The sequence below is a fragment of the Loxodonta africana genome, chromosome 5 (assembly GCF_030014295.1).
Source record: "Loxodonta africana isolate mLoxAfr1 chromosome 5, mLoxAfr1.hap2, whole genome shotgun sequence".
NCBI lineage: Eukaryota > Metazoa > Chordata > Mammalia > Proboscidea > Elephantidae > Loxodonta > Loxodonta africana.
In genome coordinates this window covers 149,287,443-149,311,294 of record NC_087346.1, presented here as the reverse complement: position 1 = coordinate 149,311,294, position 23,852 = coordinate 149,287,443, and the positions used below count along the sequence as shown (strand labels likewise).

The window sequence follows — 23,852 nt, the reverse complement described above, 5'->3', positions numbered from 1 at the left end:
TTCTTTTTCAGTAATGTTTTGCTTATCCGGGGATTCTTTCCTTTCCATATGAAATTAGTGATTTGTTTCTCTATTCCCTTAAAGTATGACATTGGTATTTGGATTGGAAGTGCGTTGTATGTATAAATGGCTTTTGGTAGAACAGACATTTTTACTATGTTGAGTCTTCCTATCCATGAGCAGGGTATGTTTTTCCATTTGAGCGTGTCCTTTTGAATTTCTTGTAGCAGAGTTTTATAGTTTTCTTTGTATAGGTCTTTTACTTCCTTGGTAAGATTTATTCCTAAGTATTTTATCTTCTTGGGGGCTACTGTGAATGGTATTGATTTGGTTATTTCCTCTTCGGTGTTCTTTTTGTTGATGTAGAGGAATCCAAGTGATTTTTGTATGTTTATTTTATATCCTGAGACTCTTCCAAACTCTTCTATTAGTTTCAGTAGTTTTCTGGAGGATTTCTTAGGGTTTTCCATGTATACGATCATGTCATCTGCAAATAGTGATAGCTTTACTTCCTCCTTACCAATCTGAATACCCTTTATTTCTTTGTCTAGCCTAATTGCCCTGGCTAGGACTTCAAGTACGATGTTGAATAAGAGCGGTGATAAAGGGCATCCTTGTCTGGTTCCCGTTCTCAAGGGAAATGCTTTCAGGTTCTCTCCATTTAGAGTGATATTGGCCGTTGGCTTTGCATATATGCCCTTTATTATGTTGAGGAATTTTCCTTCAATTCCTATTTTGGTGAGAGTTTTTATCATAAATGGGTGTTGGACTTTGTCAAATGCCTTTTCTGCATCAATTGATAAGATCATGTGGTTTTTGTCTTTTGTTTTATTTATGTGATGGATTACATTAATGGTTTTTCTGATATTAAACCAGCCTTGCATACCTGGTATAAATCCCACTTGATCAGGGTGAATTATTTTTTTGATGTGTTGTTGGATTCTATTGGCTAGAATTTTATTAAGGATTTTTGCATCTATGTTCATGAGGGATATAGGTCTAAAATTTTCTTTTTTTGTAATGTCTTTACCTGGTTTTGGTATCAGGGAGATGGTGGCTTCATAGAATGAGTTGGGTAGTATTCCGTCTTTTTCTATACTTTGAAATACCTTCAATAGTAATGGTGTTAAGTCTTCTCTGAAGGTTTGGTAGAACTCTGCAGTGAAGCCATCTGGGCCAGGACTTTTTTTTGTTGGGAGTTTTTTGATTACCATTTCAATCTCTTTTTTGTTATGGGTCTATTTAGTTGTTCTACTTCTGTATGTGTTAGTTTAGGTAAGTAGTGTTGTTCCAAGAATTTATCCATTTCTTCTAGGTTTTCAAATTTGTTAGAGTACAATTTTATGTAGTAATCTGATATGATTCTTTTGATTTCATTTGGTTCTGTTGTGATGTGGTCCTTCTCGTTTCTTATTCGGGTTATTTGTTTCCTTTCCTGTTTTTCTTTAGTCAGTCTAGCCAATGGTTTATCAATTTTGTTAATTTTTTCAAAGAACCAGCTTTTGGCTTTGTTAATTCTTTCAATTGTTTTTCTGTTCTCTAATTCATTTAGTTCAGCTCTAATTTTTATTATTTGTTTTCTTCGGGTGCCTGATGGATTCTTTTGTTGCTCACTTTCTATTTGCTCAAGTTGTCGGGACAGTTCTCTGATTTTGTCTCTTTCTTCTTTTTGTATGTGTGCATTTATCGATATAAATTGGCCTCTGAGCACTGCTTTTGCTGTGTCCCAGAGGTTTTGATAGGAAGTATTTTCATTCTCGTTGCTTTCTAAGAATTTCCTTATTCCCTCCTTGATGTCTTCTATAACCCAGTCTTTTTTCAGGAGGGTATTGTTCATTTTCCAAGTATTTGATTTCTTTTCCCTAGTTTTTCTGTTATTGATTTCTAGCTTCATTGCCTTGTGGTCTGAGAAGATGCTCTGTAATATTTCGATGTTTTGGATTCTGCAAAGATTTGTTTTATGCCCTAATATGTGGTCTATTCTAGAGAATGTTCCATGTGCGCTAGAAAAAAAAGTATATTTTGCAGCAGTTGGGTGGAGAGTTCTGTATAAGTCAATGAGGTCAAGTTGGTTGATTGTTGTAAGTAGGTCTTCCGTGTCTCTATTGAGCTTCTTACTGGATGTCCTGTCCTTCTCCGAAAGTGGTGTGTTGAAGTCTCCTACTATATATGTGGAGGTGTCTATCTCACTTTTCAATTCTGTTAAAATTTGATTTATGTATCTTGCAGCCCTGTCATTAGGTGCGTAAATATTTAATATGGTTATGTCTTCCTGATCAATTGTCCCTTTTATCATTATATAGTGTCCTTCTTTATCCTTTGTGGTGGATTTAAGTCTAAAGTCTATTTTGTCAGAAATTAATATTGCTACTCCTCTTCTTTTTTGCTTATTGTTTGCTTGATATACTTTTTTCCATCCTTTGAGTTTTAGTTTGTTTGTGTCTCTAAGTCTAAGGTGTGTCTCTTGTAGGCAGCATATAGATGGATCGTGTTTTTTTATCCAGTCCGTGACTCTCTGTCTCTTTATTGGTGCATTTAGTCCATTTACATTCAGCGTAATTATAGATAAGTAAGTTTTTAGTGCTGTCATTTTGATGCCTTTTTATGTGTGTTGTTGGCCATTTCATTTTTCCACATGCTTTTTTGTGCTGAGACGTTTTTCTTAGTAGCTTGTGAGATCCTCATTTTCATAATGTTTAACTTTGTGTTTATTGAGTCGTTACGTTTTTCTTGGCTTTTTTCTTGAGTTATGGAATTGATATTCCTTTTTGTGGTTACCTTTTTATTTACCCCTATTTTTCTAAGTAAAACCCTAACTTGTATCCTTCTATTTCGCCTTGTATCACTCTCCATCTGGCAGTTCAATGCCTCCTATATTTAGTCCCTCTTTTTGATTATTTTGATCGTTTAGCTATTGATTTCCATGATTTCCTGTTGTGTGAATTATTTTGTTTATTTATTTATTTTTTAGAATTAGTCTTAATTTGTTTGTTTTTGTGCTTTCCCTGTTTGAGTTGCGTTGATATCAGGACGTTCTGTTTTGTGACCTTGTATTGTGCTGGTACCTGATATTATTGGTCATCAGGCCAAACAATCTCCTTTAGCATTTCTTGCAGTCTTGGTTTAGTTTTTGCAAATTCTCTAAACTTGTGTTTATCTGTAAATATCTTAATTTCTCCTTCATATTTCAGAGAGAGTTTTGCTGGATATATGATCCTTGGTTGGCAGTTTTTCTCGTTTAGTGCTCTGTATATGTCGTCCCATTCCCTTCTTGCCTGCATAGTTTCTGCTGAGTAGTCTGAACTTATTCTTATTGATTCTCCCTTGAAGGAAACCTTTCTTTTCTCCCTGGCTGCTTTTAAAATTTTCTGTTTGTCTTTGGTTTTGGCAAGTTTGATGATGATATGTCTTGGTGTTTTTCTTTTTGGATCAATCTTAAATGGGGTTCGATGAGCATCTTGGATAGATATCCTTTCTTCTTTCATGATGTCAGGGAAGTTTTGTGTCAGGAGTTCTTCAACTATTTTCTCTGTGTTTTCTGTCCCCCCTCCCTGTTCTGGGACTCCAATCACTCGCAAGTTATCCTTCTTGATAGAGTCCCACATGATTCTTAGGGTTTCTTCATTTTTTTTAATTCTTTTATCTGATTTTTTTCCAGCTATGTTGGTGTTGTTTCCCTGGTCCTCCAGAAGTCCCAGTCTACATTCTAATTGCTCGAGTCTGCTCCTCTGACTTTCTATTGCGTTGTCAAATTCTGTAATTTTATTGTTAATCTTTTGGATTTCTACATGCTGTCTCTCTATGGATTCTTGCAACTTGTTAATTTTTCCACTATGTTCTTGAATAATCTTTTTGAGTTCTTCAACAGTTTTATCAGTGTGTTCCTTGGCTTTTTCTGCATTTATCCTAATTTCATTCGTGATATCTTTAAGCATTTTGTAAATTAGTTTTTTATATTCTGTATCTGATAATTCCAGGATTGTATCTTCATTTGGGAAAGATTTTGATTCTTTTGTTTGGGGGGTTGGAGAAGCTGTCATGGTCTGTTTCTTTATGTGGTTTGATATGGACTGCTGTCTCCGAGCCATCACTGGGAAACTAGATTTTCCAAGTAGTCAGCTAAAAAAAAATGCAGTCAGATCCCTATCTAAATTCTCTCTCTGGCTCCGGGTATTCGGATGTTAATGGGGTCGCCTGGGGAGGGTGGGGGAGGGATCTGAGAGCTAGGAGTGTAGCACCACAGAATATAGAGCTGAACACCACGTTCACGCTCCGCCCCCGTTTGCCAAAATCCGGGCTGGACGGGTCCCTGGCTAGGACACTGCTTTCCTTGCTCGGAAACCAGTCCCTTCCTCCTGGGGACTTCCTCCGGTGCGCGGCACCGCTCGTGGGCACTGGGTGGGCGTTTCCCGCACGAACGGGTGGGCCCGCCCCCAGGGTCTATTCAGGCGATTATAATTAGATCCCGCGGTCACGCCCCGCCTGTGCGCGCGCCCAAATCCCAGCGGGATGACTTCCGGGTTGAGACGCTGCTTTCCCTGTTCGGGAACCAGTCATTTCCTCCCCGGGACTTCTCCTTCCGGAGCGCCACACCTCTCGCGCGAACTGGGTTGGCGTCACCTGCACGGCCAGGTGGGCCCGCCCCCTGGGTCAATTCAGGGCAATAAAAATGGACTCCGTGCTCACACCCCGCTCGTGCGCGCGCCCAAGCCCCAGCAGGACGGAACCCCGTCTGGGACGCTACTTTCTGCGCTTCGGGACCAATCAGTTCCTCCGCACGGCCAGGTGGGCCCGCCCCCTGGGTCAATTCAGGGCGATAAAAATGGACTCCGCGCTCACGCCCCGCCCGCGCGCGCCCAAGCCCCAGCAGGGTGGCACTCTGTCTGGGATGCTACTTTCTGCGCTTTGGGACCAATCAGTTCCTCCGCACGGCCAGGTGGGCCCGCCCCCTGGGTCAATTCAGGGCAATAAAAATGGACTCCGCGCTCACGGCCCGCTCGTGCGCGCGCCCAAGCCCCAGCAGGGCGGCACTTTGTCTGGGATGCTACTTTCTGCGCTTTGGGACCAATCAGTTCCTCCCGGGGACTTCTCCTTCCAGTGTGCCGCACCTCTCGCGCAAACTGGGAGGGCGTCACTCGCACGACCAGGTGTTCCCGCCCTCTGGGTCAATTCAGGATAATAAAAATGGACCCCGCGCTCATGCCCCGCCCGCGCGCGCGCGCGTGCCCAGATCGCAGCGGAATGGCTCCCCGTCTGGGATGCTGCTTTCCCTGTTTTGAGACCAGACACCTCCGGGGATTTCTCCCTCTGGTGTGCCGTGCCACACGCGCGGACTGGGTGTGCGTCCTCCCGCACGAACGCGTGGGCCCCGCCCTGGGGTGACTCCAGGGAAACACAGCTGACCCCCCCCCCGCGCGCGCCCCGTCGGCTTCTCGCCTAACTCCCGGCGGACAGCAGGGCACCCCAGCTGGGACGCTGTTCTCCCCCCTCTCAGATCAGTCACTGCCTCCCGGGTGTTTCTCCCTCCGGCTGCGCCCCTACGCCGCCCGCGCCAACCTGCTAGGCTTCCTCCCGGGATGGGTTCGGGGGGGAAGGGGTGGGCCCCCTTTCTGTGCCGTCTGCCCCCCTGGGCTCTGCCCCAGATCGAGCTCCGAAGGTCACCTGCCTGGTGCGTTGGCTCCTAGTTCTGAAAACAGTCGCTGTCTGCCCGTATTTGTTCGTCCTCCGTCTCTAAGTCTGTGCTTGTTGTTCAGAGTTCATAGATTGTTATGTATGTGATCGATTCCCTTGTTTTTCCGAGTCTTTGTTGCAAGAGGGATCCGCGGGAGCGTCCACCTAGTCCGCCATCTTGGCCCCCCTCCTTCCTTGCCTTTTAAATGGACTTTCAAAAATGTTTCTCCTGAGCAATACCAATTGTGAAATTAATTTATTTGGCAAGGGCACCAAATTACATTAAATCATCAAGCTCAGAAAAGATAATGAGACTTCCAGCCACACACAAAGGATTTTGACAAACACAATGAAGCGGCACCCTAGTAGTTTAAATTCCTCTTAAAATAAATGAACTAAAAGTAAACTCCACTAACAAACTAAAGATAGAATTAAAACTCGTAGCATAATAGACAAGACAGATGTGCTAACACCAAGCAAGATGCAGTGTGCAGAATACAGAGCTGTGATAGGTAACACATCTAATATCCTTTTAGTTAAAACACACGTGGGTGTTAAGTCCATCTCTAAAGGCAAAAGAGTACCTTTGCTGTTCTGGGCTCAGAAGGAGCCAGGAATACCAGTACAGCTTCTCCCAAATTTTCCCTTTCAAAAGCACCCAGGTTACTCCATCTTTTTGAGGCAGCAAACCAGGTTCATTCTCAGTGTAGCTGGCCTGTGAAGTACCAGCATGCCTTCCCTCTAGGCCGAGTCTACCAATCACTGTGTTTCTCCTTTATTTCTCCAGGCAAGAAATCTCAGGGTTATCCTGGACTTCTCCTCCTTTCTCTTATCCAATCATCCCGCAAGCCCTACTGATTCTTCTTTGAGATGCCTCTTATATCCATCCTTCCCTTCTGCCCTGATTCTGGTCCTTATCACATGACAGCAGTAACCTAGCCTCCTTACCTCAATCTCTTTCCCAATCAACCACACAGATTGAGGGAAAAAAAAAAAAAAACCTCCCACTAGATAATCTGATTGAAAAACTGCTTTCATTTATTCCTGCTTAAAAAATGATTTTCCACTGTCTATAAATCAGATAAAATTCATGAACTTGGCATTCACAGATCTCCATAATCTGTCTTCAAACTCTCTTTACACCTTGACACAAATGCTCATTTATCTTAACCAAACTGCTCTTCTGTTTCCAAAATACAATGTAAGCTTTTCTACCCAGGTATACTGTTCAAGCCAGCTTCTTTTTCAGCATTCTCTTCTCGCCACTCCAAACTGCCTAACACACCTGCCCTCAATATGGTAGATTGGAAACATCAGGGGCATGAGCATCACAAAAAATCTGGGTTCAAATCCTGGATCTAAGACCCTTAACCCCTGGTCTGTGGGCAAGCTATTTAACCTCTCTTCAGTCTCAATTTCCTGCCAGTAAACCGATGAAATGGCACCTGGCCCACAGAATTATTATGGAGATTAAATAGGATAACATCGTGCCTGGACCATAATTAGTAATTCTCTTCACTGAAGCAGGAGTACGTTTGAAACGTCTTTAAATCTTCTTTAGACCCACTACTATACTGAGAATACATGTGCAATAAATCGTGTATGGTTGTTTCATAATCACTCATGGGCTCTCTAATTAACCAGAGACAAGCATCTATTAGGAAGAGAAGCCAAGAAGCAGAGGAACTCCTTGACTTCTGTGTTCCTCCAAGGTCTGTGCGGTCTTGGCAGTGCTTTAACAGCCACCTCAAGCAAATCTGTCTCTTTCTTGTATCCTCTTAGGCCAAAACCAAGAAACCCTTTTGATGTGTCTAGGAGCAATTTACATGGCACAAAATATCACAGCACTGTGCCTGACCAAAACAAGTGTTGAAATAGATGTCTTTTGAATGATGAGAAATAAAAGTAGCAAACTTCTAAGAGCTCCAAATATTTTAATCAAGTCCTAGAGACAACCACATCGGCATTAACAATTTTCAATTGTTATTTGCTCTAATTGCTTTAAAAACACATACACAAAGAGTCACTATGAGGATACGACACAGAACTAACTCTGAAAGAATTAAAGAGAAATTTAAGGGTGGGAGAAGATAATTATACCTTTTTAGTTGCATGGGAGGGGAGGTGGAGGAAACTGAGGGAAAACGCAGTTCATTTGTTGCTTCTAACCAAACCACTTCTGAAGCTTAACTTTAAACTGTAGGCTCTTGCTCTGATTTTTCATTCTATCAAACATGTGAATTGGTGTGCTATTATAGCAGTATTTTTAAGTGCTTGACTGCTGGTATTCGTGTTTATTTCTTAGTCTAAGAGTACTGCTACACTATATTTTGAGGGATGAAAAAAAGCACAAAGAATTATGCAAACTACACAAACCAGTAGAAAAACATGATTCATTTAATTTGCCCAGTGACCACTCCTTTAAAATTCTACTGTATTTTATGATTCTTGTTTTAAGGTTCACTCTTGGGTTCCATATTTCTGGACTATTTTTCACTGATGTGATATGATTATCAACTTAGGGGAACAAAACACCCTTTTACAAAGTGTTCTTTTTTTTTTTTAAGGACTTCTTATTACTACATTAATTAAGCAGAGGAATTTTAAAAACTCATCATCCTTCCTGAAGTTCACATACTATTTCCTGAACCTAACATTCTTCCCACACTCTGATATCAAAGTTCATAGAAATAGGGACACATAACAAATTCAGATACACAGAATTTTCTAGAATAGTGAAAGAACTCAGAAATCCTTAGTTATTAATAACATTATTAAACTAATAATAAAATAACATCATTACAATGGATGAACAGATAGCACAGACTTTTAAAGAAGTAGAAAAAATAATGTTTCACCAAAGCAAACATAAAAGATGCCAAATAGAGTAAACCTTCTCAAATTCGGGTTAAATTCTGATAAGTTGTGATTTTGTATGAAATACAAATAGAATATTTTGTGTGCAGTAATCCTGGAAAAACCTAAATGAATATAAAACAATATGGCAAACATCTTACCCACTGTTTAACTGTTGATGAAATTTTTACTATATTAATCTTTTTATTTTCCAACAAAAAGAACAAAATGAAATTTCCAGGGTATCATAATTTGGGGAAAAAAAAAAAAGGTAACATCTTCTGCAATAAGCACTGAATCACGCAATCTGTTTTCAAGGCTGTTAGGGATATGTACGTGGAATGTATAAATGGAGAAGGATTCAAGGGTGTAAGAAATCTATTATTTTCAAAAATACAAAGTTCAGGATAATCACCTGTGACTGTTCTATTTCTGCTTTGTTTAATTTGATTCCAAGGATTTCAGCGGCAACTTTCTGAAAACACAGGAAGACCTACATAACAAAAATAGGTTTGAATGATTTAAAACAGGCATATTTAAGTTACCTTCAAACAAATTAAACTTTCTAAAAAATGATAAACAGCAAGAATTGCAAAAATATGATGTACCAGGTGATTCCAAAATTAGCCTTATTTGGCAAATACAGCAATATTTTAAATGTAACAATTTTTTTTAAGTGACAGAACAGTAATTTAAAAATCCATGTAATTAACTGAATTGGTGTAAGCTTACACATAAATTTTTAAAGATCTATCCGAAGACAATTACAGATAACCACATCAACAAAATAAAATGAAAAAAAACTACCTTAAGTCCTATAGAAAATGAAAGTAGTGTATGCTTTTTTGGTTTTTCACTGCCAATTCTGTGTTCATCTTTTGATCTGGCTTTAGCCTATCCTAAAAGGTCTCCCTTTCTAACCTTTTAATAGTTTTTGTGGCTCTCATCAATTTCAACAAATTCTCCAAAACATTTGACCAAAGCAACTCAGTCTTTTACTGTATTTTATCAGTTCAGACTATAGGAGCAGCATATTCCATTATAGCCAAACAAAACTCTTCAAGTGCTTTTCTATAAACAGCCTTTCATACATAGCTTATGCTGGGTCTACTGTGATTCTCAGAGCTCTCATACAGACATTCACCGTAGGGTGTAACTGGCCTTTGTTTCCTAGCACCCTACCATATTTTTCTACCTGTTCTTCTCATTAATACTGAATATTTATTGCAACTTTACTAATTTAATTATGATTTCTAATTTTATTATTCAAAGAAATACATATCCCTGAAAGGCTTATGTCATCTGTACCCCCAAAAAGCATAATGCATTTTCTAGTTCACCGATGGTCAACGTTGAAGGAACTAAGAAAAACTAGTGCAGTGGAGTGAAGAGAAAGAGCAAAAGCATATGAGGAAGGCTATTAAGGGGGTGCAAATCATGTAGGATCTTGTAGGTTATCGGAAGTCCTTTGGCTTTTACTCTCAGTGAAATGGAAGCCATGGTCGGAGACTTGATGTGATTCCTATTTTAACAGAATCAACCTGGCTGTCATACTGAGCATTCACTATGAAGAGAAACCAGTGAGGGGACTACTGTAAGTGATGATGGAGTTTGAATCAAAGCAGTAGCTGTGGAGATGGTAAGAAACAGTCACCAGATTCTGGATGTACTTCGAAAGTAGAACCTAGAGGACTCAGTGACAGATCAGATGTGGGGTGTGAGAGAAAGGACGTGAGTAGAGCTCTGAGAGGGCAGCTGGATATTTGAGTCTGGAGTTCAGGGGAGATGTTTGGGCAAAGCCACGGTACTAGATGATGTTCTGACTTTGCTATGGTCACTATGGAAATAAGTTTAGAAAAAGAGATAGCCAAGGACTGAGCCCTAGGTCACTCCAACCTTTAAAGGTTGTGGAACTGGGAAACAGCAAACGGGACTGAGAGGGCGTAGTGAATGAGGTAAGAGGAAAACCAGGAGGTGTGGTATCATGGAAGCAAGTAAAGAAAATATTTCAGAGGAGAGAGTGATCGACTATTTTATATGTTGTTGCTAAGTCAAGTAAGATGAGGACTAAGAACTAACCATTGGATTTAGCAAAAGGGACATCACTGGTGACCTTAATAACAGCATTTTTGGTGAAATATTAGGGACAAGAGCCTGGTTGGAACTGTTCAAGAAGACGGGCAGGAGGGAAACTGGAGACAATGAAGAGAGAACTCTGTAGGAGCATTTGCTGAAAAGTGAAGGAGAGAAATAAGGCAATATCTAGAGAAAGATGTGGGATCAAGAGAGTTTTCTTGTTGTTCTGAGGTAGGATAAGTCATAATACATTGTATGCTGATAGACTACAGTAGACATAAATAAAAAAATCGATAATGTAAGAAAGAGAGGAATTCCTAAAGCCATGTCCTTAACTAGGCAAGGAACAATGGGACTAGTGCACAACAGAGGAGTTGGCTTTAGCTAGGAGCACAGATAGTTCATCCCATAGTAACCAGTGAGAAGATAGAAGATACAGAAACAGATGAAGGTCAGTGAGTAGATGAGGTAGGAGGGGTCTGTGGAATCTGTCTTCTTTATTTCAAATTTCTTATAACACAGGAAAGAAACTCATCGGCTAAGAGTTAGAATGGAGGAGAATGTTTTAAAGATTTGAAGAACAAAAGAGAAGTTATGAAATAGCCTAAGCGAGAAGGAGAGAGAGTCAATTTGGGACATATGCTATAATTACTTAGCAGCATGAAAGGTCCACTTAAGGTTAGTGAGTATGATTTTAAAGTGGACCTTTCAGCACACCTCTTTGCAATCAAGATACACTGATAATTACTGGTGATTGGAATGTAAAACTGGAAACAAGAAGGAACAGTGGTTGGAAAAATATGACCTTGGTGATAGAAATGACATTAGAGATTGCATGACAGAATTTTGCGAGACCAACAACTTCATAGCGAATACCTTTTTTCAACAATATAGATGGCGGCTATACATGTGGACCTCACCGGATGGAATACATAGGAATCAAATCAACTATATCTGTGGAAAGAGACGACGGAGAAGCTCAATATCATCAGTCAGAACAAGGTGAAGGGCCAACTATGAAGCAAACCATCAACTGCTCATATGCAAGATCAAGCTAAAGCTGAAGAAAATTAGAACAAGTCCATGAGAGCCAAAGTATGACCTTGAATATATCCCACCTGAATTTAGATACCATTTCAAGAATAGATTTGATGCATTGAACACTAATGACCAAAGACCAGACGAGTTATGGAACGACATCATACATGAAGAAAGCAAGAGGTCCTTGAAAAGAAAGGAAAGACCAAAATGATGTCAGAACAGACTCTGAAACTTGCTCTTGAATGTAGAACAGCTAAAGCGGAAGCAAGAAATCATGAACTAAGAGAGCTGAACAGAAGATTTCAAAGGTTGTCTTCAGAAGACAAAGTAAAGTATTATAATGCACAAAGACCTGAATTTGGAAAACCAAAAGGGAACAACACACAGCATTTCTCAAGCTGAAAAGAACTAAAGAAAAATCTCAAGCCTTGAGCTGTAATACTGAAGGAGTCTAGAGGGAAAATATTAAATGATTCAGGTAGTATCAAAATAAGATGGAAGGAATACACACACTGTACCAAAAAGAATCAGTTGACATTCAACCATTTCAGGAGGTAGCATATGATGTCAAGAACCAGTGGTACTGAAGGAAGATGTCCAAACTATACTAAAGACACTGGCGAAAAACAACGCTCCAGGAATTGAAGGATTATTGATTGAGATGTTTCAACAAACGGATGCAGCACTGGAAGTGTACACTCATCTATGCCAAGAAATCTGGAAGACAGCTACCTAACCAATAGCCTGGAAAAGATCCATATTTATGCTCATTCCAATGAAAGACGGCCCAACAGGATGCAGAAATTATCGAACAATATCATTAATTATCATACACAAGTAAAATTTTGCTGGATATCTTTCAAAAGCAGTTGTAGCAGTACATGGACAGAGAACTACCAGAAATTCAAGCCAGGCTCAGAAGAGGACATGGAATGAGGGACATCATTGCTGATGTCAGATGGATCTTGGCTGAAAGCAGAGAATACCAGAAAATGTTTACCTTTGTTTTATTGACTATGTAAAGGCATTCGACTGTGTGAATTGTAACAAATTATTGATAACACTGTGAAGAATGGGAACTTTGGAACGTAATTATGTTCATGTGGAACTTGTACATAGATCAAGAGGCAGTCGTTTGAATAGAACAAGGGGGACACTGTGTGGTTTAAAGTCAGGAAAGGTGTGGATCAGGGTTGTATCCTTACATCATACTGATTCAATCTGTATGCTGGGCATATAGTCTGAGAAGCTGGACTATATGAAGAACACCGCATCAGGATTGGAGGTAGACTCATTAACAACCTGCAACATGCAGATGACACCACCTTGCTTGGTGAAAGTGAAGAGGACTTGAAGCACTTACTGATGGAGATCAAAAACTATAGCGTTCGGTATGGATTGCACCTCAACATAAAGAAAAAAATCCTTACAACTAGACCAACAAACAACATTACGATAAACAGGGAAAAGACTGAAGTTGTCAAGAATTTCATCTTATTTGGATCAATGCCCATGAAAGCAGCAGTCAAGAATTCAAACAGCATATTGCATTGGGCCAATCTGCTGCAAAAGACCTCTTTAAAATGTTAAAAAGCAAAGACGTCACTTTGAGGACTAACGTGTGCCTGACCCAAGCCATGGTGTTTTCAATTGCCTCATATGCATGCAAAAGCTGGACAATGAATAAGGAAGAAGAACTGATGCCTTTCAATTATGGCACTGGAGAAGAATATTGACTATACTGTGGACTGCCAGAAGAAGGAACAAATCTGTCTTGGACAAAGAACAACCAGAATGCTCCTTAGGAGCAGGGATACCAAGACCTCATTTCACATACTTTGGACATGTTTTCAGGAAGGACCAGACCCTGGAGAAGGACACAATGCTTGGTAAAGTAGGTGGTATGTGAAAAAGAGGAAGACCCTCAATGAAACGGATTGATACAGTGTCTGCAACAATGGGCTCAAGCCTAACAATGACTGTGAGGATGGTACAGGACTGAGCAGTGTTTTGTTCTGCTGTGCACAGGGTCCCTATGAGTCAGAACCAACTCAACGGCACCTAGCAACAACAGTTAAAGTCCACTTAAGGTTAGTATGATTTTAATGTGAAACTTACAGCATTCCTCTGTGTTCTCCTCTGGTTACACTCAGATATGTGGACACGACCACAGAAAGGTAGGGGCTTGATTTAAACTAGAGTCAAGATTTAGCCAAATGAGTCTGACAAAGTAAAAGAAGGGAAAGGGAATTGAGAATATATGCATGGGAATGATTATGATTGGCCATGGGATTTAAGTTAGGAACAGAGCTAAATAAAGACATTGAAAACGTGTCAGGGTCAAGACTCTGCTGGAGTTGAAGAATGATTGGGTTAGGCTGTCAATGGTGCGAGTTAGAAAGATAGGAGATGGTGGTCAGTGATTAGGATGCTTGTTATTGAGATAATAGAAGGGCAGCAGTTATTTGTAATGACGAGATCTGTGCTATGCATAGGAGTGGCTGAAACGGGGTGGATCCTGAAACCACTAAGAATTATGATTTAGGTAGAAGTAGGGAAAGAACAGAGAGCCAGGAGCTCAACTCCACAAGGAATGAGAAGTAACCTGATGACTACCAGCCTTGAAGTGATTTCACAAGAACAAACCATTTTAAAGTAGCATTTAAAAAAGAAAAGCAATGAGGGTTTTTAACAGTGGTTCAAAATAAGTACACAAAAAATTCTAAGTGGTTAAAACACACACTAAGATACTGGAAGTTACAATTAATTCTAAGATGGCAGAAGACAACTGAGGAGAAAAGCCCAATCCACGAATGGGCTCATGAAGAAGTATTAATATTGTATTTTTAAAAAATGCCATGTGTGGGTATATGCACATGGTCACATAATTCTGGAAAAAAGGTTTGCAAGAGTTCACGTTTTAAAAAAGATTAAGAACTCCTTATATTATTTAAAATTTATGCCAAGCATAAAAACTATGAAGGAAATTACAAAGGAAAAACATCACAAAGATTAAACCACAGAAGCCTTTCAAACTTCTTTTGGTTGAAAATGTCAAGAAAGTTAATAGTCAAACAAAAAGTGGGGAGTAGGGAATATTTGCAAAAATTATAAAAAATAACTGATGTTATGGATTGTGTCTTCCAAAAGGATAAGGTGAAGCTCTAACCCCTGTCCCTCTGAATTTGACTCTGTTTATAGGATCTTTGAAAATATTATGAGTTAGGTTAACACATGGTCATACAATCCTATATAACTGGTATCCTTATAAAAGAAGAATCAACTCAACTCGATGGAATCAACTCAAGGACACTAAGTTTTATAAAAGAGAAGATACATAGAGGAAAGATGCCATGTGACACTGCCGCTACCAGAAGCCAGGAGAGGGGCATGGAAAAGATTCTGCCTTAAAGCCTCAGAAAGAATCAGTACGGCTATAAGAGTCTCAGCCTCCAGAACTGTGTGACAATAAATTTCTGTTGTTTAAAGCCACCCACTTTGTGGTATTTTGTTGCGGCAGCCCTAGGAAACTAATACAGCTGATATCACTAATACATAAAAATGGTCATGCAATTAAAAAATCAATAAAAAATTATAAGCATAGCATAAACAGAAAAGTAATAGTCAATGAAGCTTTTAAAATTTCAACCTCAAAAGTAATCAAAAAAATTCAAATTTGAATAGTGAAATATCTTTTTTGGAGGGGGCCTACCAATTAGGCAAATATTTAAATAATAAATAAGTCCTGAATGTTATAAAGGTACAGTGTTAAAACACTCACACAATGCTGGTGGTAGTATCAATTAACTTAGCCTTTCTAGTGATTTGGCAATATGTTTCAATTCCTTTTCTAGGAATCTATCCAAAGGAAATAACAAAAATATTAAAAGCTTATGTATAAAACTGTACATTAGAGAATCATTTCTAAAACTTGGAAACAACCTACATATCCAACAATAGGGACTTGGTTGAATAAATTCTTAAAAATGTACTAAATGGATCATTAAGTTCATCTAATAATATTAAACGATATGGAAAACATAATTCAGACAAACATATTAAATAAAAAAGTAAAACACAAAATTATTTCTATATGATTTTTTTGGTGAGCCCTATAGTCTTATCACTTGAGTTCACAAATCCTGTCCCCACCACATAATAGCTATGTAACCTATACCCCGTCCTATCATATAACCTCTTTAAGCTTCACCTATAAAGTGGAGATAATCATAGTGGTACAATGCCTGTCACAGAGTAAGCAAGCACTCAATGAAAAAATACTTAACAAATCACTAGTATTTGTGAGCCCCAGAAAAAAAGACTAGAAAGAATCGCGAAGTTATGAATAGTCATCTCTGGTTGTTGGGATTAAGGGAATTTACATTTTCTTCTTCTTAAGTCTCTGCATTTTTTAATTCCCTGAAGTAATCACAAAATTATCTTAAATGAGTTATAAAAGTAATATCACCAAAACGAATATGTCATATTGAATCTAAGACAGTTTATGTCTCCAATAGGACTTAATTTGCTCCAAAAGTTAAAGGAAGAGGTCTCCCTACGAATGTTAGTAAATAAAAGTGAAACATCACTTACAATTTGCAGTATTCATTATTTTACTTACAGAGTCTCCTGTCTTGGCTGAGACAAAGTAGCTACTAAAGCCATTTTCCTGGCAAAACCGCAAGTGTTTTTCAGGTTTTACTGTTCGCATGTGCTCCAAATCAACTAGGAAGGTGGTAAAGAGAGAGCAAAATTCAATATTAAAGCTAATCGACACTTTTTTTTTATGTTTAACATGTTTAAATTTTATTTGCTTTCCAATATTGTATCCAAGCTTAGACACTAGCTGTGTAACATTGGTCAATTCATGTAACCTCTATTCACCTCAGTTTTCACATTTAAAAAATGAGAATAACAAATACATCTACCTTATACAGAATTCTTTGAGAACTAACCCATGTACAGTACTCTGAACAATGACTGGCACGTGGCAAGTGCTCAAAAACTGAAGCTGGCATTGTCATTACCTGCATAGATTCACAGCATACATTGATAATGCTCAAAAAAGACCTACTTAATACAGTGCGTGTAAGTATTGTGATTTAATTAAAGGTAAGGTGTACTTACCCAAGCACATTTGGATTGAATAAGGAATTTAATAATTACCAATGGTGATTTAATAATTACAGTGTTCCTGAACATTGCACTGCATACTTACATTACCTTAATTACAGCCATGATTTAATTTCATAAAGATATAGTTCAGTTGCTTTCCAATTCTACAGTATCCTTTTTGAGAGTAATGAACAAGAGCATATTTTCTTGAAAAGTTGTAAGTGCTTTAAAGCAAAACACGGTACTCAAATCCAATCCGAGTTTTATCCGACACGGGCTATTTTTTCACATGTGATCCTTTATTGAACAGTTTCTCTTTTTACAACACTACAGACCCTATAAGTGTGTTGACTCAATGCTGTCAAATTATAAGGCAAATATATTCACAGGATTTAAGGACAACAAGGCTCTTTGAGTCAATATAGGCAAAAAAAACTTAAGCTGATTTCCTGAGGAAGGGACCCAAGTGACTTGTAAAAACTTGTAAATTTGCAAATCTAGTAAGTCTACATAATAGTGGCAATTGATTATCAACTAAAAAATCGTCTCACTGCCTTTAAATAAAAGGCTTTGTTTAAAATTATATTGAATGTCTTTAGTTTGTAGGCTCAAGAGATCTTTTTCTAGGAGATTTTTGATCTAGTGGGGGATTCTTGAGCCCCATTTATATTGCTTTCCTTGGATAATATGGAGTTGTTTTTGGGTTCCCCCCCACCCCCCCACCCCCGGCCACAAGTTGCTGTTCCTTAAACATCACTGAGACCTTATTTACAAGAACAGTCCAAAATACGTCCAGATACCACAGGCATCAAATTGTGAGAGACTAAAATACTAACCTATTAGCACTGACATTTACACTGATACTTTATCATAATATTGAAGCTAAAATACTTTCCTAATTCAACAAGACGAAGAGCAAATCATGTCACTAGGAAAAATCCTCAATGAAATCACTACCAGTTAAACAAACATGAAGTTGTGTCATTTAATGTGTGTGTACACTTGCCTCTTCTAATGGGATAGTGTCTATCATCATTATGTTTTTTCTTTTTTTTTTCCTTTTTCCTTCCCCTCAGCTCCCCAACTACCACATACATTTATCTATAGCCTTGAAGGATTTAATATTCAAGGAAAAGTTATTTTCCTAATAAAGGTAATCACTAGGAGACTAGTTCTATCACTGGTCAGTGAGAAAAAATCATTTATTCGAACAACATTAACTGAGCACCTACTATATGTCAGGCAGTGTGGTAGCAGTGAGGACACAAAGATGAAAAAGATATAATCCAGGCCCTCGAAATGTCACCACCAGAACTGTGAACATAGAAGACCATTATTAATCATAACATGACATAACAGTGACAACAGCAACTTGAAAGATTAGGAACCTTAGGGACAGTGGACTCATGTTGATAGAAGAGGAACAACCCAGAAAAGGAAGGTGGCATGGTTGCACAATGCAAAGAATGTAATCAATGGCACTAAATGGTACATGGAGAAACTGCTGGACTGGTATATGTTTTGCTGTGTATATTCTCAACAAAATAAAATTTTTAAAAAAGGATCATAAAAATTAAGTAGATGACATTCTGACAAATGAAAAAAGTATGGAAGAAAAGGCCCTCACAGCACTTCACTACAAAGTTTTCATCTGTTGCATCGAAATTCAATAGTCAACATCTAAGCAGACTCAGTTAACTAGAACACTTCATTTTGAAAAACCAGAGATGTATATTCTTAAGATGGAGTTATAGGGAGACACCGGTAAAATCTTTCTTCTATGAGTACCCTTAAAATTTCTATCCAGTGCCCATCTATCATGCATGTGATAACACCCTTACTGTTGTAATAATTTAATTTCATTCATGTCCTTCAGTTAGCTACATTATTTTTCTAGGTCTTAAAATTTACTTTTCAGTGTCTAAGCAACTGAAGGACAAGGGCATTAATAATATGTACATGCAATTTCTTCTACCTCAACAATACTATGGGATGCTTAAACATATGCTTAACAGTGTCAATGGATAACTGCTTTACTGATTATTCATTTACTCTTTCATTCAACAAATATTTGAGTGTCTACTATGACCAGGCACTGTCCTGGGTACTGCAGATATAACAACGAGCTTACACGTTATTGAAAGAAAGGACACCAACAAGTAAAATGCAAAGTATGGCAAATGCAAATAGATGTTTTGAAGAATAAAGCTGGAAAAGGGGGATGAGGGTGCATGAGGGGAAGTGCTATTTTAAATAGGTAGGTGGAAGACATTAAAAAGGCTAGGACACAAGGAAATCTGGGAAAAGCCTTCCAGACAGAAAAAAAAAAAAGAGGGACATGCAAATACAACAGTCCTAAGGCAGGGGTCAGACACCCTGGTGGCGTAGTGGTTAAGTGCTACAGCTGCTAAGCAAAGGGTCGGCAGTTCTAATCCGCCAGGCGCTCCTTGGAAACTCTATGGGGCAGTTCTACTCTATCCTATAGGGTCGCCATGAGTCGGAATCGACTCGATGGCACTGGGTTTGGTTTGGAAGGCTGGAGTATGCTTGGAAGATTCGAAGAAAAGCCAGGAGACCAGGTTGGCTAAAACGAGTTAGGAAGAGAGTGACACACTAGGGGATAGTCACTGGGAGGTTGAAGCAAAAAAAATGATGTAATCTGACTTACATTTTAAAAGGGTCACTCTGGTTGCTTTGTCGAAAATAAACGATAGAAGGCCAAACACGAAACGGAAGCCACTGAGAAAAGAGATGATGGTAGTTTGGACCAACGCGGTATGCAGTGGAGATGGTAAAAGTGAGCAGAGGAGATAGTGAAAAGTGGGACAGATTCTTAATAGTTTTAGAATAAAGACCAAATAGGGCATGCTAACAGATTTGACATGGAATGTGAACGATATGGGGAAGTCACTTGAAGGTAGCTAACCAGGATTTAAAATGAGAGCTAGTGTGTTGCAGGTTTTGTTCCAGCCGTATTCAGCTGCACAGGTAGGGGTGCTGAGTAGGTAAAGATCTGCACGTAAATAGAGTCAGGGTTTGCCAACCACATAAAAAAGAGGGGCAGGTAAAGTGAAGGCAGTTAAATGCAAAGGAGTCATTACAATGACAGAACATGGAATCTAAGCTAATAAGGAGGGTGCTGAGGAAAATAAGAAGATGGCCAATCAACTGATTTTAAGGTCTTACGTAGGTTTAAAAACTACTAAAGTTGAGGTACTAGAGGAAGTGAGCTGGAAATACGAGATTAAAATAGAGATCTGGATGTTTGAAACTGAAGTCATGGCCACCCAAACCCACTGCCATCGAGTAGATTCCAACTCATAGTGACCCTATAGGAGAGAGTGCAACTGCCCCATAGAGTTTCCAAGGAGCACGCCTGGTGCATTTGAACTGCCGACCTCTTGGTTAGCAGCCGTAGCACTTAACCACTACGCCACCAGGGTTTCCTGAAGTCATGGAGAGGGTTCAAAAGCTGGTATTGACTAGGTCGTGGGAATAACTATGTTAGTGGCAGTAGGGGGACAAGATGTCTGGAGGGAAAGAGTTCCAAAGTATTAGGAACTCAGAGGCTAGAGTATTAGAAAGATGATCTATCTGGATACTGGAATCACAAAGAATCATGACACCAGTAGCAGTGGTGGAGCAACTGTGAACCTGGAGCCAAAATTTATAAGAAATTCAAAGCAGTTATTCAGAGGCTGGTTGATAACTCCAACAAATATAAGCAGCAGGAGGTAAAATCTGATAGCTTAATATTCAAAGTTAGAAGTTTTTAGGGAAAATGAAGGAGAATAATCCGAAAAAAGCAATATGGAACAAGAAGGTCATTCAGTTCTAGTGAAAAGAGCTGTAGAAAAGGCAGCACTGTCCTTATTGGAGAGTCAGATGAGAAAGCAAGAATTTCAAAAAATTTGATAGAGGAAGACATTAAAAATTTAGGGATTTTACCTTGTAAGCTCCTGAAGGTTCAGTGGAAGGATCTCAAAAGTTCAAAGAATAGAAACTGGGACTTAAAAGCCATATAAAATAAGAATTCAGAAATGTCCTGGGTTTTCCTGTGTAGATAGCATAAAAACCAATTGCCGTAGTGTCAATTCTCTTTCATGGCAACCCCATGTGTGTCAGAGTAGAACTGTCCACTGGGTTTTCAATGGCTACTTTTTTGGGAGCAATGGCCAGGCCTATCTTACAAGGCAGGTCTGGGTGGACTCTAACTACCAACCTTTCGATTAGCAGCCAATCACATTAATTGTTTGTACTGCACAGCGACTCGACAACATATTGCCGTTCTTAGGTGCCGCCGAGTTGATTCCGACTCATACCGACCCTATATACAACAAAATAAAACACTGCCCAGTCCTGCACCATCCTCACAATCATCGCTATGTTTGAGCCCATTTTTGCAGCCACTGTGTCAATTCATCACATTCACTGGGTCAATCCATCTCATTGAGGGTCCTCCTCTTTTTCGCTGAGCCTCTACTTTATCAAGCATGAAGCCCTTCTCCAGGAACCGGCCCCTCCTGACAGCAAGGCCAAAGCACATGAGAAGAAGTCTCATCATTCTCATTTCTAAGGAGCATTCTGGCTATGCTTCCTCCCAAACAGATTTGCTCATTCTTCTGGCAGTCCATGGTATAGTCACTATTATTCGCCAACACCATAATTCAAATCCATCAATTCTTCGGTCTTCCTTACTCATTGTCTACCTTTCATATGCATATGAGGTGACTGAAAATATTACAGCTTGGGTCAGGTGCATATTAGTCCTCAAGGTGACGCTGTCACTTTTTACAATGTTAAAGAGGTCTTTTGCAGAAGATTTGTCCAATGCAATACATCATTTGACTTCTTGACTAAGCTTCCATAAACAAATATTTTAGAGTTTGGGTAAATGTTATATTAATTAGGTCATATCACAGAAGGAGGGTCCTAAGCCTAATTACTTCTGAGTGATAAAAAAGCAGAATAGATACAGAGCTACGAAGGGGGAGAGAAAGACAGAAGGCAAGGGATGTATCTACGAGTCCAGGAATACAAAAGATTGCTGATAGCTACTAGAAGCTGATACAGACAAGGAAGAACCTTCCTCTAGAGGCATGCCCTGATTTCAGATTTCTAGCCTCTTGAACTATGAAAAAATAAATTCTTGTTCTTTAAAGCTACCCATTTGTGGTATTTCTGTTATGATGGCACTAGGTAACTAAAACACTATTCTAAGAAAATGAACTTTTATATAACTGGCTATTACTTGTTAGTACTTTACTAGTATTAATAATAATGAATTACAAAACTGAGCTTATCAGCATTATAAAAGAAGATAACTCTTTGCCTTAGTACTTGATTATGTAAAGTCCTCACAAAGTACTTGCAGCTGTACATACAAGTTGTGAAATTAAATGTTTTAAAATGATCTATCATGATTAGTCCAAACATAACAAGTAAAATATCCTTAAAATTTCTTAAATTTTATTTGCATTTGCTTAAAACTATATATGTGTTTTGACTTCTAGCACACACACACACTAATGCTAATAAGCCAAGTATACAACAATTTCTCTTTAGAAGCCCTGTTTCTTTACTGGCATTCAGGTAACCTTACTCAGGATATCCACTGCATCTGCCTATAAGATTATTGATAACACTGGATAGAATAATCTTCAAACGTAAAGTATTAGATGTAATAAACAAGTTAAAAACTAGACGTATTTAATATGTTATAAACAGGGTTACTGAGCAGACTGATGATGTAGAACTTTAAACTAAAAGTTTAAAATTCTTAAACACAGTACAATTGTCTTATTTTTTTACATTACCCAATTTGAGATTACGATATTCATATTTTCAAAATATTTATATTTCAACATGCTGTAAGAAAATATCCTATAATGAATATGACTTTTTACATTCAAACCAGAATGTTACCTCATGTTTAATAAAAGAGAGAAAGTAGTATATGATCCTAATTAATTATTATATTATTAATGTCTACACCCTGTCAATGGAAACAAACATTAAAAGTACAAACTATTTTTGCTCCTCAGTCCATATATGATGCCAGGAACATAATATTCTCAGTGAAATGGCTGTAAAAAATGTCACTGTCTAACTTAAAGAAGCAAAAGCAAAATATAAATATAGTACTTGTACAGATTTTCACAGTAATTTTTAGGTTATCAAGGAAACATCTAGAGTGTTGATCTGGTTATACTCAATTCAAACAAACTACTTGTCACATTAACTACCTCCAGGAAGTTACTCCAAACACAAAATAAACTGTTTATGCCCCTACTCAGATAGATAACATGACAGATTGTTATTAGTTGAAGACAGATGAAATACATTAATTTGATTGTGAGCATGTGTTTAATTTTACCCTGCCATGTACACTCTCTAATGCTGTCTTTCTATGATGACATAGTAAATCATACTGTATTAAAAGAATTGTTAATGCAAGAATATTAAAAATTACCAGAACTTGATTTTGCCTTTAGAGTCTTAAACCAACCTTCTAACAAAATATTAACTGCCTCAAAATTACTGGGTTAAAAACAGATTAAAAAAAAAAAAAGTGTCATTGAGGAAATATTTTAATTTCTAGTATAAATTTTAAAACCTCAATGCAGTTTAACATTCTTCCTGTTTTACTGCTTTTTATATTTCTTTGTGAGATGTCTCTTCCTTCCTTTTCAAGTTTTCTATTGAATTTGTAAAACAGCTTTTTATAATAAGAACATTTGCCATATTTGTTCTAAACAACCCCCCTCCCCCAGGTTAGGACTTTCCTTTTAAACATTTCATGCTTTTGAGAAAGAGATATTAAGTTTTTATGAAATCAAATACACTAAGATAATAAATCCTTATTGTTTAAGCTTTATTGTACTTGTTAGGTGTCGGATCTGACTCATAGCAACACGATGTAAAACAGAACGAAACACTTCCTGGTCCTGCGCCATCCTCACAATCATGGCTATGCTTGAGCCCACTGCTGCAGCCACTGTGTCAATCCACCTCACTGAAGGTCTTCCCCTTTTAAACTGACCCTCTATTTTACTAAGCATGATGTCCTTCTCCAGGGACTGGTCCCTCCTGAT

The 23,852-nt window shown here is 38.4% G+C and overlaps 1 protein-coding gene across 3 annotated transcripts in view; it reads right to left on the bottom strand.

Annotated features, from left to right (window-relative positions):
- Positions 1-23,852, bottom strand: part of RAB28 (RAB28, member RAS oncogene family) — a 127,533-nt gene that overhangs the window by 8,781 nt on the left and 94,900 nt on the right. For all 3 annotated transcript variants that reach the window (XM_003411274.4, XM_003411275.4, XM_023549731.2), the window contains exons 5-6: positions 16,265-16,368; positions 8,942-9,019 (exon numbers count right to left, since the gene is read on the bottom strand). In XM_003411274.4, coding sequence (XP_003411322.1) covers positions 8,942-9,019; positions 16,265-16,368 — 182 coding nt within the window. The remainder of the gene's footprint in view (positions 1-8,941; positions 9,020-16,264; positions 16,369-23,852) is intronic.